A 15,616-nucleotide genomic window follows, 5' to 3' on the forward strand; every position below is an offset into this window, starting at 1 on the left:
TGAAAAAGCAATAGGATAATACAAAGGAAGAGCCATAGAGAGTGCATAGGCTTTGGCTCACTAATCTCATTCCTGAAAACTTAACTCCAGGGAAATATTTTAAAAGAAACAAGAGTGATCTATAGCAAAGACATTTACTACTATGTGACCTGTAACAGCAACATTTTATTTAGAAACAACCCCACTGTCCAGCAATCAGTAAACAAATGTGTAATTTTCTTCAGCTGCTAACATAATTGTAATGTTAATGTAGAAACAGTGAAAATATTGACAATATAAAGTGAAAAAAATTGACAACATAAGGTGAGTTCATTATGACTGAGCCAGTCTTTGCCCTTATGGAAAGGAAGGTGACATTAAAAGATAAAAATAATTATATTAGGAAATAAGACTAAAGGTAACTTTTCTATTTTACTTGAATGCCATGTTTTTATTTTCAATAATAATAGTTCTTTAAAGTTATCAAAATGTATCTTTCTACCTTCTTCCATTATTTTTCCCATCTATCAGCATGAGGTATATTTTCAATAAGAAATAGTTTACATAAGGAAATAGCATTAAGGGAAACAAAGTTGGAGCAAAATAGGAGGGAATGTGAGTAGATTATGGAGAGCAAGACATCAAAGGTGGTACAGTTCCAGGGCATTAGTAGGAAGGGATGTTTTAGGATAACTATTTTATTTATTTTTTTTTAAGATTTTATTTCTTCATTTGACAGAGAGAGGTACAAGCAGAGGGAGTGGCAGGCTGAGGGAGAGGGAAAAGCAGGAAGCCTGATGTGGGGCTCGATCCCAGGACCCTGGGATCATGACCTGAGCTGAAGGCAGACACTTAACCGACTGAGCCACCCAGGCGCCCCTTAGGATAACTATTTTAGAATAAGTGAAATGGAAGAGAGACTGAGGTCTGTATAAAAATTGGCAAATGGAAATAAAGAGGAACCAGGGTATCTGAGTGTAGTTCCTGAGGGAGATGAAACAGAAAGAATCCTGTTCCTACAAAAAGAGAGGAAGGAGCTTTTCCAAGTTGATTTGCAGTTTCTTGTTTAAGGGCTAACCACATGATGGAGCAAGTGACAAAAATGAGATAGTTGTAAAAGGGGTTGGCTTTTAGGAAAGTTGAATTATTAAATTAATTAACAAAATTAAATTAATTTGTACTGAAAGCATGAGACCCAAGTAGAGATGAGCTATAAATCAAAGCATAGGTCAGAGGTCCTAGAACTAAAAAACTGAGTTCAGCAAGGTTGCAGAATATCAGATCACACAAAAATCAGTTGCATTTCTGTATATTAACAGTGAATATATTGAAACTAAAATTAAAAACAATACTTTTTAATAGTCACCCCAAAGAAAATGAGATGCTTAGGTATAAACTTAGCAAAACATGTACAGGATCTTAATGCTGAAAATTACAAAACAACTGAAGTTCAAAAAGGATCTAAGTAAATGCACAGACATACCATGTTCATGGATTGCAAGACTCAACATTGTAAAGATGTCAGTTCACCTCTAATTTGAGTTCTTGAGGCTTAATGCAATTGCTGTCAAGATGTCAACCAGGCTTTTGTGCAGACATAAAGCTTCTTCTAAAATTCATATGGAAAAGGCACAAGCCCTAGAATAGCTTAAACAATTTTGAAAAAGAAGAATCAAGTGGAGTAATCACTGTACCTGATATTAAAGCATACTACATAGCTATAATAATCACTACACTACAGTATCGGTTGGGGGACAGAAACATAAATCTGTGGAAGGGAGAACTCAGAAATAGACCCCACATATATACCCACCTGATTTTTGACAAAGGTGCAAAAGCAATTCAATAGAAGGACAGACTTTTTTGGGATGCCTGGGTGGCTCAGTCAATTAAGCATCTGCCTTCAGCTCAAGTCATGATCCCAGGGTCCCTGCTCAGTGGGGAGTCTTCTTCTCCCTCTCCTTCTGCCCCTGCTTGTGCTCTCTTGCTCAGTCTCAAATAAATAAAATCTTAAAAAAAAAAAAAAGAAAAAGGCTCTATAGATAAAAAATAAACTAATGAAAAGATTTTCAATATCATTAACCATTAGGGAAATGCAAATGAAAACCACAACACTCCTATTAAAATGGCTAAAATAAGAAATGGTAATGACAGCAAATGCTGCAAGGGTCAGGAGAAGCTAGATCAATCACACAGTGTTGTTGGGAATGTAAAATGGTACAGCCACTCTGGAAAAAAGTGTGGTAATTTCTTGTAACATTAAACCTGTAACTACCATATAACCTAGCAATTGCGTACACTTGGGCATTTGTCCCAGGAAAATGAAAACTTATGTCCATGCAAAAACCTGCACATGATTGTTCATAGCAGCTTTATTTGTAATAGCCCCAAACTGGAAACAGCTCAGATTCCTTCAAAAGCTGAGTGATTAAGCCAGCTGTGGTGAATCGATACCTTAGAATCCTCCTCAGCAATAAAAGGAATGAACTATTGATACATGCAACAACTTGGATGAATCTCCAGAGAGTCATGCTGAGTGAAAGAAACCAATCCCCAGAGATCACATACTGTATAATTCTATCTATATAAAATTCCTGAAATGACAAAATTATGGGAATGGAGAATAGGTTAGTAGTTGTCAGGAGGGTGTTATGGGAAGGGAGATAGTTGTGGCTTTAAAAGAGCAACACTGAGGGGCGCCTGGGTGGCTCAGTTGGTTAAGCAACTGCCTTCAGCTCAGGTCATGATCCTGGAGTCCCTGGATCGAGTCCCGCGTCGGGCTCCCTGTTCGGCAGGGAGTCTGCTTCTTCCTCTGACCCTACCCCCTCTCGTGTGCTCTCTCTCATTCTCTCTCTCTCAAATAAATAAATAAAATCTTTAAAAAAAAAATAAATAAAAGAGCAACACTGAGGGATCCATGATAATGGAACTGTTCAAAACGGGAGAATATATTTGCAAATCATAGATCTTATAAGACACCTGTATCCAGAATGTGTAAAGAACTCGGATAACTCAATAATAAAAGGACAACCTAATTAAGAAAAGAACAAAGAACCTAAGTAAACATTTCTCCAAAGAAGATATACAAATAGCCAATAAGCACATGAAAACATGCTCAACATTGTTAGTCATTAAGGAAATGCAAATCAAAACCACAATGAGATAACCACTTCACACCCACTAGAATGGCTATAATCAAGAAGACAGTAAGTATTGGCAAGAATGTGACAAAATTGGAACACTCATATATTGCTGTTGAGGATGTAAAATGGCCTGGACATTTTGGAAATTAGTTTGGCAGTTTCTCAAAAAGTTAAACATAGAGTTACCATATGACCCAACTATTCCACTCCTAGGTATTCATGAAAGAATTAAAAACATGTCCACACAAAAACTTCTATGCAGATCAAGCAACAGTGGAAAAAACTCAAATGTCCATCAGTTGATGAATGGATGAACAAAAATGGTATATCCACACAATGGAATATTATCTAGTCATGGAAAAGAAGAATGAAGTAGTGGTACATGCTACAACATGGATGAACCTTGAGAACATTATGCTAAATGAAGAAGCCAGACACAAAGGCCACATACTGTATGATTCCGTTTATATGAATCATCTAGACTAAGCAAATCCAGAGAGAGAAAGTAAACTAGTAGTTGTCAGAATAGGGTAAGGAAGGAATGGGGAGTGTACTGCTAATGGATATGGGTTTATGCAGGGAGGTAATGAAAATGTTCTGAAATTGTTAGTGGTGGTTGCAAATCTCTTGGATATATGAAAAATCATTGAATTGAATACCTTAAAAGGGGAAATCTTACGATATGTAACATATATCTCAATAAAGTTGTTGAGAAGGATATTGTATCATTTATTTAAAGTTGATGGACAGTACATTTATCAAATTTTTCCTATTACAATGCTGTAGGGAATTGACTTGTACAATTGTGGTTATGCCCTAACTTTCTGGATATTTCTATAAGCTATAGTGTGAGAACTGGGTTTATTAAAGTCTTTATCAGGGTAGCCAAGTGACCAACAGTAAAGTGGCATTTACTTAGGATGCTTGGATATTTTGAATGTCTGTAAAAATGAAATTTCATGTTTGGAGCCTGTCAAGGTAGTGTTTACAGTCCTAGGTGGAGAAAGAGTTAGATGGCCCTGGTGCTGTTGTGGGCAGAGGGGAGAATGTGAGAGATTGGGGAAGTGATGGGATGGAGGAAGAAGAGTGAGCAGTCCAGTAGAAGCCTCCTCTCAGTTTTCTCCTGCTGTCAGTATTTCTCTTCTGGCTTTCTAGATACCTTTTCCTCTTGGGATGAACTGAACTCATTTCTGTTACAATTTTGCCCTGTTAGGTGAAGGCATCCTCATCTCCTCGGAGGCTACAGAGCTTCTGGATTTCATTGACAACCAGGGTCAGGTGCACGTGATCCAGAAATACCTTGAGCACCCTCTACTTCTGGAGCCAGGTCACCGCAAGTTTGACATTCGGTAATGCATTGGCATCCAGAGTTTTTGTTACTAATCTGAGAGAAATGCAGTGGTGGGTAATAAGGGTAACATGGAGTGTGAGGAAGTATTTGACCATGTGTAATACATAGCCAAAATTGAGCACAGCTGAAGAGAACTGACCCAAGTTTCTATTTTTCCTTCAGTATTTCTCTTTTCTTTCTAGAAAACATTACTAAAATTATAGGTTTTCCTTTTTTATATATATTCTCTTTAATCAAAATGACTTTTGCCTCCAAAGAGGAGAGTATAAATGTATGGGGCTTGCTTATGGAAGCAGCTGAGAGATGAACATAAAACACATAATTCAGACACAACAAATAATATGTCCTTGCTTCATTACTTGTGTCCTCTAGTTTTTGAGGATTTCGTAAACACACCTCACATACCTTTTTGGATTCTAACTTTCACGAGCAAAGGGCCTGGCATAGAATAAGAGGTTGTATCGTACCTTCTAGAGCTAAACAGCCCTCTCCCCAGCTTTCCTGTGGCCTTGCTGACGTCTCCTCATTGTTGAAGATTCCATCTTCTTGTTGTCTTCATAATGACTTGCTGCTTCTTGAACACCAATCCTATGTCAGATCAGCTTCAGGATAAACAGTCTTCCTCTTAAGATTACTAATAGAGCAAACATGGCAAATGGAGGTTTTGTGGATAAACCTTAGGATCCAACCCATCCAGATCTCTTCAAAATGCTGTCTTTTGAACAGATCAAAGGCTCCTTGTCATTTATGGTAAAATGTTTTATTTGCCTCATTACAGTGATAATCCACTATCTTGGCTAATTGTCATGGCTTGCCTCATAGAATCTTAGAACCTATCTCCTTCCTCTACTTTCCTCCAAAAATGTTAAAGTGTGGTGATGATGTATATACTGTGGAGAAACTTTGAATGACTTGAGTGCATCTGTTTTTATTGACTTGCAGAAGCTGGGTCTTGGTGGATCATCAGTATAATATCTACCTCTATAAAGAGGGTGTGCTTCGGACTGCTTCAGAACCATATCATGTTGATAATTTCCAAGACAAAACCTGCCATTTGACCAATCACTGCATTCAAAAGGAGTACTCAAAGAATTATGGAAAGTATGAAGAAGGGAACGAAATGTTCTTTGAGGAGTTCAATCAGTATCTAATAAGTGCTTTGAACATTACCCTGGAAAGTAGTATCTTACTACAAATTAAACATATAATAAGGTAACTTATTGTATCTTTTTTGGTTATGTGTCTTGAAGAAGCTTTGGGAGTTTGTGCCTTTCAAGGAATTATTCTATTTAAGCTGTCTAATTTAAGGACAAAAATTATTTGTAATATTCCTTTATTATCCTTTCAGTATCTATAGGATCTGTAATGGTGTCACTGCTTGCATTCCTTATATTGTCTGTTTTACCGGGACAGATTGGCTAGAGGTCTATCAATATCATTAATCTTTTCAAAAGGTTACTTTTTGGTTTTATTGATTCTCTCTGTTGTTTTTGTTTCTTTGATTTATGTTCCTTATTATTTCCTTCCTTCTGCTTCTTTGAGGGGTTTGTTTTCTAGTTTCCTTAAGGCGAAAAGTTAGATCATTGATTTGAAAGAATTCATTTTTTTAAACGCATTTAATGCTGTCAGTTTCCCTCTGAGTACTCATTAGCTGCATCCCACAGGTTTTGCTGTGTTATGTTTTCATTTTCATTTTATTAAAATATTTTCTAGTTTTCCATGTTACTTCATCTTTGACTTGTGTTATTTAGAAATTTTTGCTTAATTTCCAAATATTTAGGAATTTTCCAGATATTTTTCTATTACTGATTTTTACTTTAATTCCATTGTGGTTAGAGAACATACTTTAAAATTTGTTAAAGTTTGTTTCATGGCCCAAAATATGGTCCAATTTTAGTGAATGTTCCATGTGCACGAAAAATAATGTTTATTCTGCTATAGTTGGGCTGAGTGTTCTATAAATGTGAATTAGGTGAAGATAGTAAGTAGTGTTGTTCAAGTCTTTTATATCCTTGCTGCATTGCTGTTCTACTTGTTCTGTCCATGATTGAGAGGAAAAACATTGAAGTCTCCAAGTATAATTATGGATTAGTCTATGTCTCCTTTAGATTTATCAGTTTTGCTTCATATATTTGGAGATCTGTTTTTAGGTGCATATACATTTAGAATTATGACCTCTTTTTGGCAACTGACTACTTTAACCTTATGTAATTTCTGTCTTTATCTCTGGTAATATTTTGAAAGTCGATTTTGTCTGATAACTAATATAATCACGCTAGCTTTTTTTGATTAGTGATATGTCTCCATCCCTTTAATTCTGTCCTACTCTATTCCATTCTATATTTAAAGTGGGCTTCTGGTGGACAGCATATAGTTAGGTTTTGTTTTTGTTTTGTCTAACAAAACATCCAATACGGTAATCTCTACCTTTCTAATTGGTGTGTCTTTATCATTTAAATTTAATGTAATTATTGGTTTGGTTGGATTTACATGTACTATTTGATTATTTGCTATCTGCTCCCTTTTGGTTTTGTTTTTCATTTTCCCATTTCCTGCCTTTTTATTTTTATTTTTTAAAAGATTTTATTTATTTGTCAGAAAAAGGGAAAGAGAGAGCGTGTGCACGCACAAGCAGGGGGAGCAGAGGCAAAGGGAGAAGCAGACTCCCCGCCGAGCAGGGAGCCCGATGCGGGGCTCAATCCCAGGACCCTGGGATCATGGCCTGAGCCAAAGGCAGATGCTCAACGACTGAGCCACCCAGGCGTCCCCATTTCCTGCCTTTTAAAATTTATTTAAATTTATTTAGAGTTCCATTTTAATTTTTCCATTGAGTATTTGGCTATCTCTGTCTCTCTTTTTAGTGGTTATTCTAGGGATTATGATTTATATACCTAATACTTATTTCACAAGCCTTCTTAGAATTAATAATTTACCACTTCAAATAAAATGCAGAAAACTTATAACCTTATGGTTCCTTTAACTCTCTCCCTCTATAGTTGTGGTATGCATTACACTTACATACACTGAAATCTCTACTGCATAATGTTACAATTCTTGCTATCAATAATCATATATTTTTTTATTTATATGTTAGATTATCAGGTTGGATTTTTAAAAAAATATGTATATAAGACCAAATGGTATGCTGTCTACAAGAAACCCACTTCAAATATAAAAAGAGAAAAATATTCTTTTTTATTTACCCAGATATTTGCCCCATTTTATTCTCTTCCTTCAGCCCTAAAGTTCCAAGTTTCTCTCTGACATCATTTCCCTTCAGACATTAGCATTCCTTTTAGAGTAGTTCTTTAGGTAATAACTCTGTTTAATTTTCTGTCATCTGAGAATGTCTTTATCTCACCTTATTCCTGAAGGATATTGTCTTTTTTTCTTTAAGAAATTTATTTATTTGACAGCAAGAGAGGAAACACAAGCAGGGGGAGTGGGAGAGGGAGAAGCAGGCTTCCCACTGAACAGAGAGCCCGATGCAGGGCTAGATCCCAGGACTCTGGGATCATGACCCGAGCTGAAGGCAGACGCTTAACAACCGAGCCACCCAGGCGCCCCTCCTGAAGGATATTTTCACTGGTGTTACATAAACATAATGTCAAGCAAAAATTGCAAAATATATAAGCTGTATATAAGATGTATACAGATTGATTCTGTTCATATAAATTGAAAAACAAGCAGAACTAAATAAGTTATTTAGAAGAATGTTCATGTGTGGTAAAAATAGAGAACTGAAGGTATGAAAAACATAAAATTCAAAATAGTGGTTATCTCTGAAGTGGAAGGAGGAGGGACCCAAGAAAGAGGCTTAAAGGAATTGGATTGTGGGTAAATGCATGGTCATTAATGCTATCTATATTGTAAACTCACACATTATTATCATTATTATTATATAGTTAATATTCATTTATATTTCCCCATACATTTTTACTATTTATGTTGCTTCTCTCTTTCTTTCTTGTATTTTCTTAATTTTGTCTAGGATCAGTTTCCTTATTCTTTTTTTTTTTTTTTTTTGAGGGGGAGGGAGAGCATGTTCAGGGGGTGGGGGGGGGTGGAAAGAGAATCTGAAGCAGACTCCCTGCTGAGTGCAGAGCCTGAAGCAGGGCTCAATCTCACGACCCTGAGATCTGACCTGAGCCACCCAGGCGCCCCCAAAGCAAATGTCTTTAAAAAAAATAAAGAAGGAGGGCGCCTGGGTGGCTCAGTCGGTTAAGTGTCTGTCTTCAGCTCAGTTCATAATCTCAGGGTTGTGAGATCAAGCCCCGTGTTGGGCTCCCTGCTCGGTGGGTAGTCTGCTTGAGATTGTCTCTCTCCCTCTGCCCCTCCCCCTGCTTTCTCTCTCTCTCAAATAAATAAATAAGATCTTAAAAAAAAAAAAGACACTTGCTTTGGAAACAGATTTCTAAATCAGCAGAATCCTTTTTTTTTTAAGCACTTTGAAGATGGCTTACCGTTGTCTTCCGGCTTCCATTACATAGGCATCATAGTGCTTCTTGAATCTGTGGCTTCAGGTCTTTTATTTGTTTTGGGATATTCACGGCTACTATCTTTTCACTTATGGCTTTTGGCCCATTCTTCTCTCCTGTGGGATTCTGTTTACATGAAGCCAGTCCTTTTCACTGTCTCCCATTTCTCCCATGTGTATCATTTGATCTCTCTCTTCAGCAATTAAAACCTATTTAAAAAGGAAAAAGCCATTAAAATTTGTTGTTAAACTCATCTGTTGAATTCTTGATTTTAGGTATTATACTTTTCAGTTCTAGAATTTCCATTTGACTCTTTTTGGATTATAGTTCTTTTGTGAAATCTCTCACTTGTCTTATAACATCTTGAAAATGTTAATGGCAATTCTTTAACATCTTTATTTGATTAGTCTGAGATCTGAATTACCTGTAGTAGAGGTTAGCAAACTATGTTCTATGGGCCAAATCCAACATAAAGCTTGTTTTCATATATGCCACAAGCTAAAAATAGTTTCTACATTTTTAAAAGATTTTTTAGAAATAGAAGAATATGTAACAGAGACTGTATGTAGCCTTCAAAACCTAAAATAGTTACTGTCCCGGTCCTTTGTAGAAAAAGTTTGCCAACCCCTGACTTTTATAGGTCTTGTTTCTATTGTCTGTTTTTTTCTCTTGGTCCTGTTTCTTAATATGTCTGGAAATAATTTTTTTTTTTTTTTAAAGATTTTATTTATTTATTAGACAGAGAGATAGACAGAAGAGCACAAGCAGAGGGAGAGGGAGAAGCAGGCTCTGCACTGAGCAGGGAACCCGATGCGGGACTCGATCCCAGGACCCCGAGATCATGACCTGAGCCGAAGGCAGACGCTTAACCATCTGAGCCACCCAGGCGCCCCTGGAAATAATTTTTTAGTGTTACTCATTTATTATAGTTTATAAATCCAATAGAGATTTTTTTTAAATTGGGGTGTAACATGCATATGGTAAAGTCCACAAATCGTAAGTGTACAGTGTAGTGAACTTTTAATTATGCATACACTCAGCTAATCATAACACGAATCAGGATATAAAATATTTACAGCACCGGGGCGCCTGGGTGGCTCAGTCGTTAAGCGTCTGCCTTCGGCTCGGGTCATGATCCCAGGGTCCTGAGATCGAGCCCCACATCGGGCTCCCTGCTCCGCGGGGAAGCCTGCTTCTCCCTCTCCCACTCCCCCTGCTTGTGTTCCCTCTCTCGCTGTGTCTCTCTCTGTCAAATAAATAAAATCTTTAAAAAAAAAAAAAAAAATTTACAGCACCCCCGAATACTCCCTTGGACTCCCTCAAAATATATACTTCATGCCACAGAGAGCCACTCTTCTGACTTTTATCATCATAGATTCCTTTTGCTTACTCTTACATTTTATGTAAATGGAATTATATTGTATTTCCTGTTTCGTGTTCAACTCTTTTACAGTTGTAGCTACGGGTTTCATCTATATTGTTGCATAGAGCAGTGGTTTACCTTTTATACTGCTGTGTAATATTTCGTTGTGTGATTATCACACGGTTTACCCCTTCTATAGTTGATGGACATCTTGGTCTTTATCTTTTATGTTTTAGACCTATAATCTACCTGAATTGTTATATATCAAGTTTCATGTTTTTCTACGGGGTATCCCGTTGACCCAGGACCATTTGTGCTTAAGACTGGCCTTTTCCCACTGCATTTTGGTGAGCTTTTATTATAAATCAGGTGACCATTTATATTAGGGATCTCCACTCTGTTCTGTTGGGTCTGTTGTCTGTTGTATCATTACCACCTTATCACAATGACTGAGACTTTTTCCTTAATGTATTCTTACATAGAGTCTGGCAGAATAACTAGTCCTCTTTCTTCGGGGATTATAGGTGCTTAGAATTCTAACACCAGATAAATCAAGTATGCTGAAGAAAGATTTCCTATTTTAGGCAAAGATTTATTGGATATTTGTTAACCTTCCTCCCCCCCCCCCCCCCCCCCCCCCATTGTTCTGTACAGTTCAGAGAGTGTTGCTACTTTGGTGCTATAAATGCTCCTAACAGCTCTCATGGTTTTATTCCCCCCCCCCCCCCCCCAGCTAGCCTCCCCCTACCTTCCCACTCCCGCTGAAAAAAGATGTACTGTATAAAGTCTCTGATGATGAAAAAAAAATTCTTTAAAGTGAATTATTAATCTTGAGCTTCTAGCAGATAAAAAAATCATATTTAATTTTGACTTGCTTCTGGCTCTCAGTTTTTCCTTTATGTGTTTGAGCATAGTGTTTCTTTCACTTTGTTGGGGTTTTTTCTTCTTTCTTTTAACCATGAGCCTCTATTATATGTAAAAGTTTTCTTAATTATAATATTGGAAAGGGTATTTTAATTAAAACAAAAGTTAAGGGTATTCCCTTATAGAATAGAGATAAAGCTATAGAAAAAAAAAAGTGATATGTGGCTTACCAGTGCAGGTTAAAGATGAATGAGAGAAGAAATTTTCATTCCATTTGATTCTTAAATGGTTAACTGCCCAAAATTACTTTTAGAGGTTTAAACATAAGCATAGAAATATTTTCCTATTTTGGGTTGGGGGGGAGAAAGTAAGCTGATGCTTGGGCTGGGGTAGGGGGATGTAGTGGTGGAGGAAAGTTGGGGGAACAAGACTCTGGCTCCAAGTTCAGAGAGGTCTCTGTTCTTTAAAGCCATGAGTCAAGACGTACCTGTATGGATACATCTTGGAGTTAATCACATGAAAGCCAGTTCCTTCATTTTTCCTTCTAAACATACAGTTGTGTAGGAGGAAAGCTATTTCTGGTAATCTTAGAGTCATCATAACATATTTTATTACTAAAATAGATATTTTGCCCCAACATTCAGTTGAGGGAGAAAGTCAGGGAAGATCTGCATAAAACAGAAATGACCTAGGTTTTCTGGGATGGTTTTTCTAGAAAACAGTGATTTATTATTAGTAAGGTTTATATATATTTTTTCAGAAATATTTTATTTATTTATTTGACAGAGAGCACAAGGGGGGGGCGGGGCGGTGAAGGGCAGAGGGAGAGGGAGAAGCAGGCTCCCACTGAGCAGGGAGCCCAATGTGGGACTCGATCCCAGGACTCTGGGATCATGACCTGAGCCGAAGGCAGACACTTAACCGACTGAGCCACCCAGGCACCCTCATAAGTTCTTCATGTAATTACCTCATTGAACCATCCCAGTGCTAGGACTAGGTATTATTTTTACCCCTTCCTTTATGGATAAAGGAATCAAAGCTTGGCTAAGAGAGGTTAAAGATCTTGTCCAGGATTCTGGCCTTAGGCCCCTAACCTTAGATCTCATGTATTAACTCAGTATGTTTCTAAGGCTCATGTTCAACATTTTTGTGTTTTCAGTTTTCTGTGGTTTTTTTTTCCAATTTTTTTGAACAGTAGTTGATGTTAATAGTAATTCTATTTTGTATTTTAATATTTAAATCTTTTAATTAGTAATAATTTGGCGTTAGAACCAGAGCTAATGAAAGTAATGAATGAGGCCAGCTTCACTGCAGATTCTGCTCTTCACCAAATGGCAGTCCATTTCTTTTATGTGGCAACAATGCATGGGAGCGTTTAATTTATTACAAACATGGCAGCAGTCTCCTGTTGGAGGAATCCACCTTTCCAGGGTCTGTGGTGACTTAGCGCTGTGCTGGGAAAGCAGCCCCTACCTGTAAGAACATGAGTATTGGCAGAGTTTTCTAAAAAATAGCTTGATAAATAGCATTGTCTTGAGTAATCTATTGGTAATGAAAAGAGAATTGGGGCACCTGGCTGGCTCAGTTGGGGGAGCGTGCAACTCTTGACCTCTGGGTTGTGAGTTTGAGCCCTACACTGGGTGTAAAGATTACTTCAAAATAAAATCTTTAAAAAATAAAATAAAATAAAAAAATTAAGTCCAAGTGGATTTTTTATCATCACTTTTGATATAAAATCATCCAAGCACATCTTCCATGTTCCTTCTCCCTCAACCAACCCATTCTCAGTGAGCTCTCCCACTTTGTCCCGCAGAAGCTGCCTCATGAGCGTGGAGCCCGCCATCAGCACCAGGCACCTCCCTTACCAGAGCTTCCAGCTCTTTGGCTTCGACTTCATGGTGGACGAGGAGCTGAAGGTCTGGCTCATTGAGGTCAACGGCGCCCCGGCTTGTGCTCAGTAAGCCTGAACACCACTGTGTTTTAACAAATGGGAAGTTGGTTCCACAGTTGGAATAGCCTGTCTTGGCAAGGTGGTGAGCTCCCATTACCAAAGTGTTCAAGCGTAAGCCATTTAACTGCTGTTAGGGAGGATGGCCTTTGGCAGGACCCTGACCAGCAGGGGGCTCTGCTGCTGAGTCAGTCCTTCCCAATTCCCCCATGTGTGTTGAGCAATAGTCTGTGCTCAGGTGGGTGGTAGTTGCTATGAGAATTTCAAACAAAGCTAATAACTGTCAGAGGAGACCCTCTTGTGTGACCAGTTCAGGGGATGGGGTCCTGTGGGTTGGAGGGGACACTGATCACCAAGAAATTGAGGGGCTCTCCAGGCAGGAAGTGTTCTGAGAAGGCACTGTAGACACAGTGGAGCTAGAATGGGGCTGTAAGAGAAGAGTGTCACATGTACCATGGAGAGGAGGGGAGAGCCTTCAGAAGGGGGACATAGCATCCATTGGGACCCTGCCCTGTGCCAGGCTCTGTGGGACATGCACAGATGAGCAGAACATGCCCACGAAAGCCTCATGGCGGCCTTAGAAGTTAGGGGAAGTCCCCTGGACATGATCCTCGAAACCTGCTGGTTCTTCTAAAGATTCACTTTCATCAGGTTAAGACCCCTTCATGGTTCCCCACATCCGTGTCTTGGAGGAATTGAGGTGATCTTGCACAGGTTCCGGAAAAAGTCCTGGACCTACAAGGGGCAGCGTTAACACACAAGTAGCTCTTTCATTAGGAGCCAGGCCTTTACCACTTGCTCAGTGGCTGTGACATGGCAGGTGTGATTCGTCTCGTTCGGCAGTCCCTTCAGCTAACCAGTATTCATTAGCACCTCCAGTCTGCCAGGCCTCATAATGGGGCCTGGGTCACAGTCATGAGCAGAGACACAGGCCCTGTCCTTAGAGAGACTGTGGGCATGACAAAGGACCAGACAAATACAGCTTACAAACTGGGACATGCTTTATCCTTCATAAAGGATGTTAAAGGTAGTATCATTGAGCAAAGGGCTGCTGTTGAGCCGTGGCGTTTGGAACGGAGTCGGAAAGAGGGAAGAGAGGTGAGCAGGATGGCTCACATCTTCCCTTCACCAAACCCACAGCAGCGTGCCTGTTTTCCCCTGTCCTTCTAATAAAGGTTCAGTCTTCCCTTGTGCTCTATGCCCTATCCACCCCTCTTCCTGTCCCATGTCCCTTTGCCTTCCTCATTCACAGTGTCACCCTCTCCCACCTCGCTCCCTCTTCGGGGTTCCCATCAGCATGTGCACATGCAGCAGATTTCCGCAGCTGGTGAAAAAGTTCCCTCCCCTGATGCCACATCCTGCTGCGGAGATTCCTCCTCCTGCTCCTGTCACAACCAAACTCTGGAAAGCAGTGTCTGCTCAGGCTGTCCCCTCTTCCTCTATCCTCATCCATGCTGTGGTCATTCTGGGCTGGATGCCATCCCCTCCACCCCATAAGAAATTGTTCTTTGGAGGTCCCCAGCTAAGTCCACATTGCCAAGTGCAGTGGCCCCTTTCTGTGCAGACATCCCTGGACCTCTCAGCAGCATTTGAGGCAGCTGCTCACACCTTGCTGGGATGCTCTTCTGCTGGGGCTTCGGGCACACTCTCTACTGGGAAGGTTCGACTGAGGAGGTGTGGGCAAGATTGGCCTCTTGCTCCTCATCAGCAGACCCCAATCAGTGCCTCAGTCTTGGGTGTTTGTCTTCTCTCTCCACTGCACTTTCTCTGAATGTGATCTTATTCAATTTCATAATTTTAAAACCATCAAATTACATCACAGCCCAGAGTTCCAGACCAGTGTCTGCACCTGCCTGCCCACCGTCCTACAAGGATGTTTGTGTATGTCTAAGAGGCACCCCCTGCCCCAGACTCGCCCAACTCCATGGACGTCTACCTCCCCTCCCCACAGAATCTAAGCTGGAATCCTGATCAAGATCCAGCCTCCTTCTTTCCATTACCCTCAGGTTCTGTGCATTGGGACCTTGTCAGCTCAGCCTCCAGCCTTGGCAGCCTCTGCTGTCCGCCCCCACTGTCGCCCTCCCACAGGTCGTCCTCCATCACTGTGGAGGCTTTTGCAGAGAGCCTTCTAATGGGGACCTCCCCTTCTGCTCTTGCCCCAATAAAATCCACTCTCAGTGTGCACTGCTCCTGCCATTGGCACAGCCCGTCTTCTCCCCCTCTCCCAACACACTCTTTCTCTCCTCCTCCTCCTCCTTTCTTCCTCCTTCCCCCCTCCTTCTGTCTCTCTGGGTGTATCTCTCCCCTCCCTCCTCTTTTCTACCCTGTCATCCACTGTCTGACTTCACTCATTCCCCAGGTCTCAGCTTATTTGTCACCCTGGAGAGTCTCTCCTAGAGTTTCCTCAGCCACGCTGAGAAGGTGCTCTCCCTCCAAGTATCCCCACCACAGACAGGCAAGATGGCTCTTACACGCGATTGAAATTGCCCG

At 39.9% G+C, this 15,616-nt stretch overlaps 1 protein-coding gene across 2 annotated transcripts in view; it reads left to right on the forward strand.

Annotated features, from left to right (window-relative positions):
- The window catches only part of TTL (tubulin tyrosine ligase), a 32,879-nt gene that overhangs the window by 13,908 nt on the left and 3,355 nt on the right, over positions 1 to 15,616 (forward strand). For both annotated transcript variants that reach the window (XM_032410477.1, XM_032410479.1), the window contains exons 4-6: positions 4,336 to 4,471; positions 5,416 to 5,685; positions 12,992 to 13,135. In XM_032410477.1, the coding sequence (XP_032266368.1) occupies positions 4,336 to 4,471; positions 5,416 to 5,685; positions 12,992 to 13,135 (550 nt within the window). The remainder of the gene's footprint in view (positions 1 to 4,335; positions 4,472 to 5,415; positions 5,686 to 12,991; positions 13,136 to 15,616) is intronic.

The sequence above is a fragment of the Phoca vitulina genome, unplaced genomic scaffold, assembly GCF_004348235.1.
Source record: "Phoca vitulina isolate PV1807 unplaced genomic scaffold, GSC_HSeal_1.0 scaffold12, whole genome shotgun sequence".
Lineage (NCBI taxonomy): Eukaryota > Metazoa > Chordata > Mammalia > Carnivora > Phocidae > Phoca > Phoca vitulina.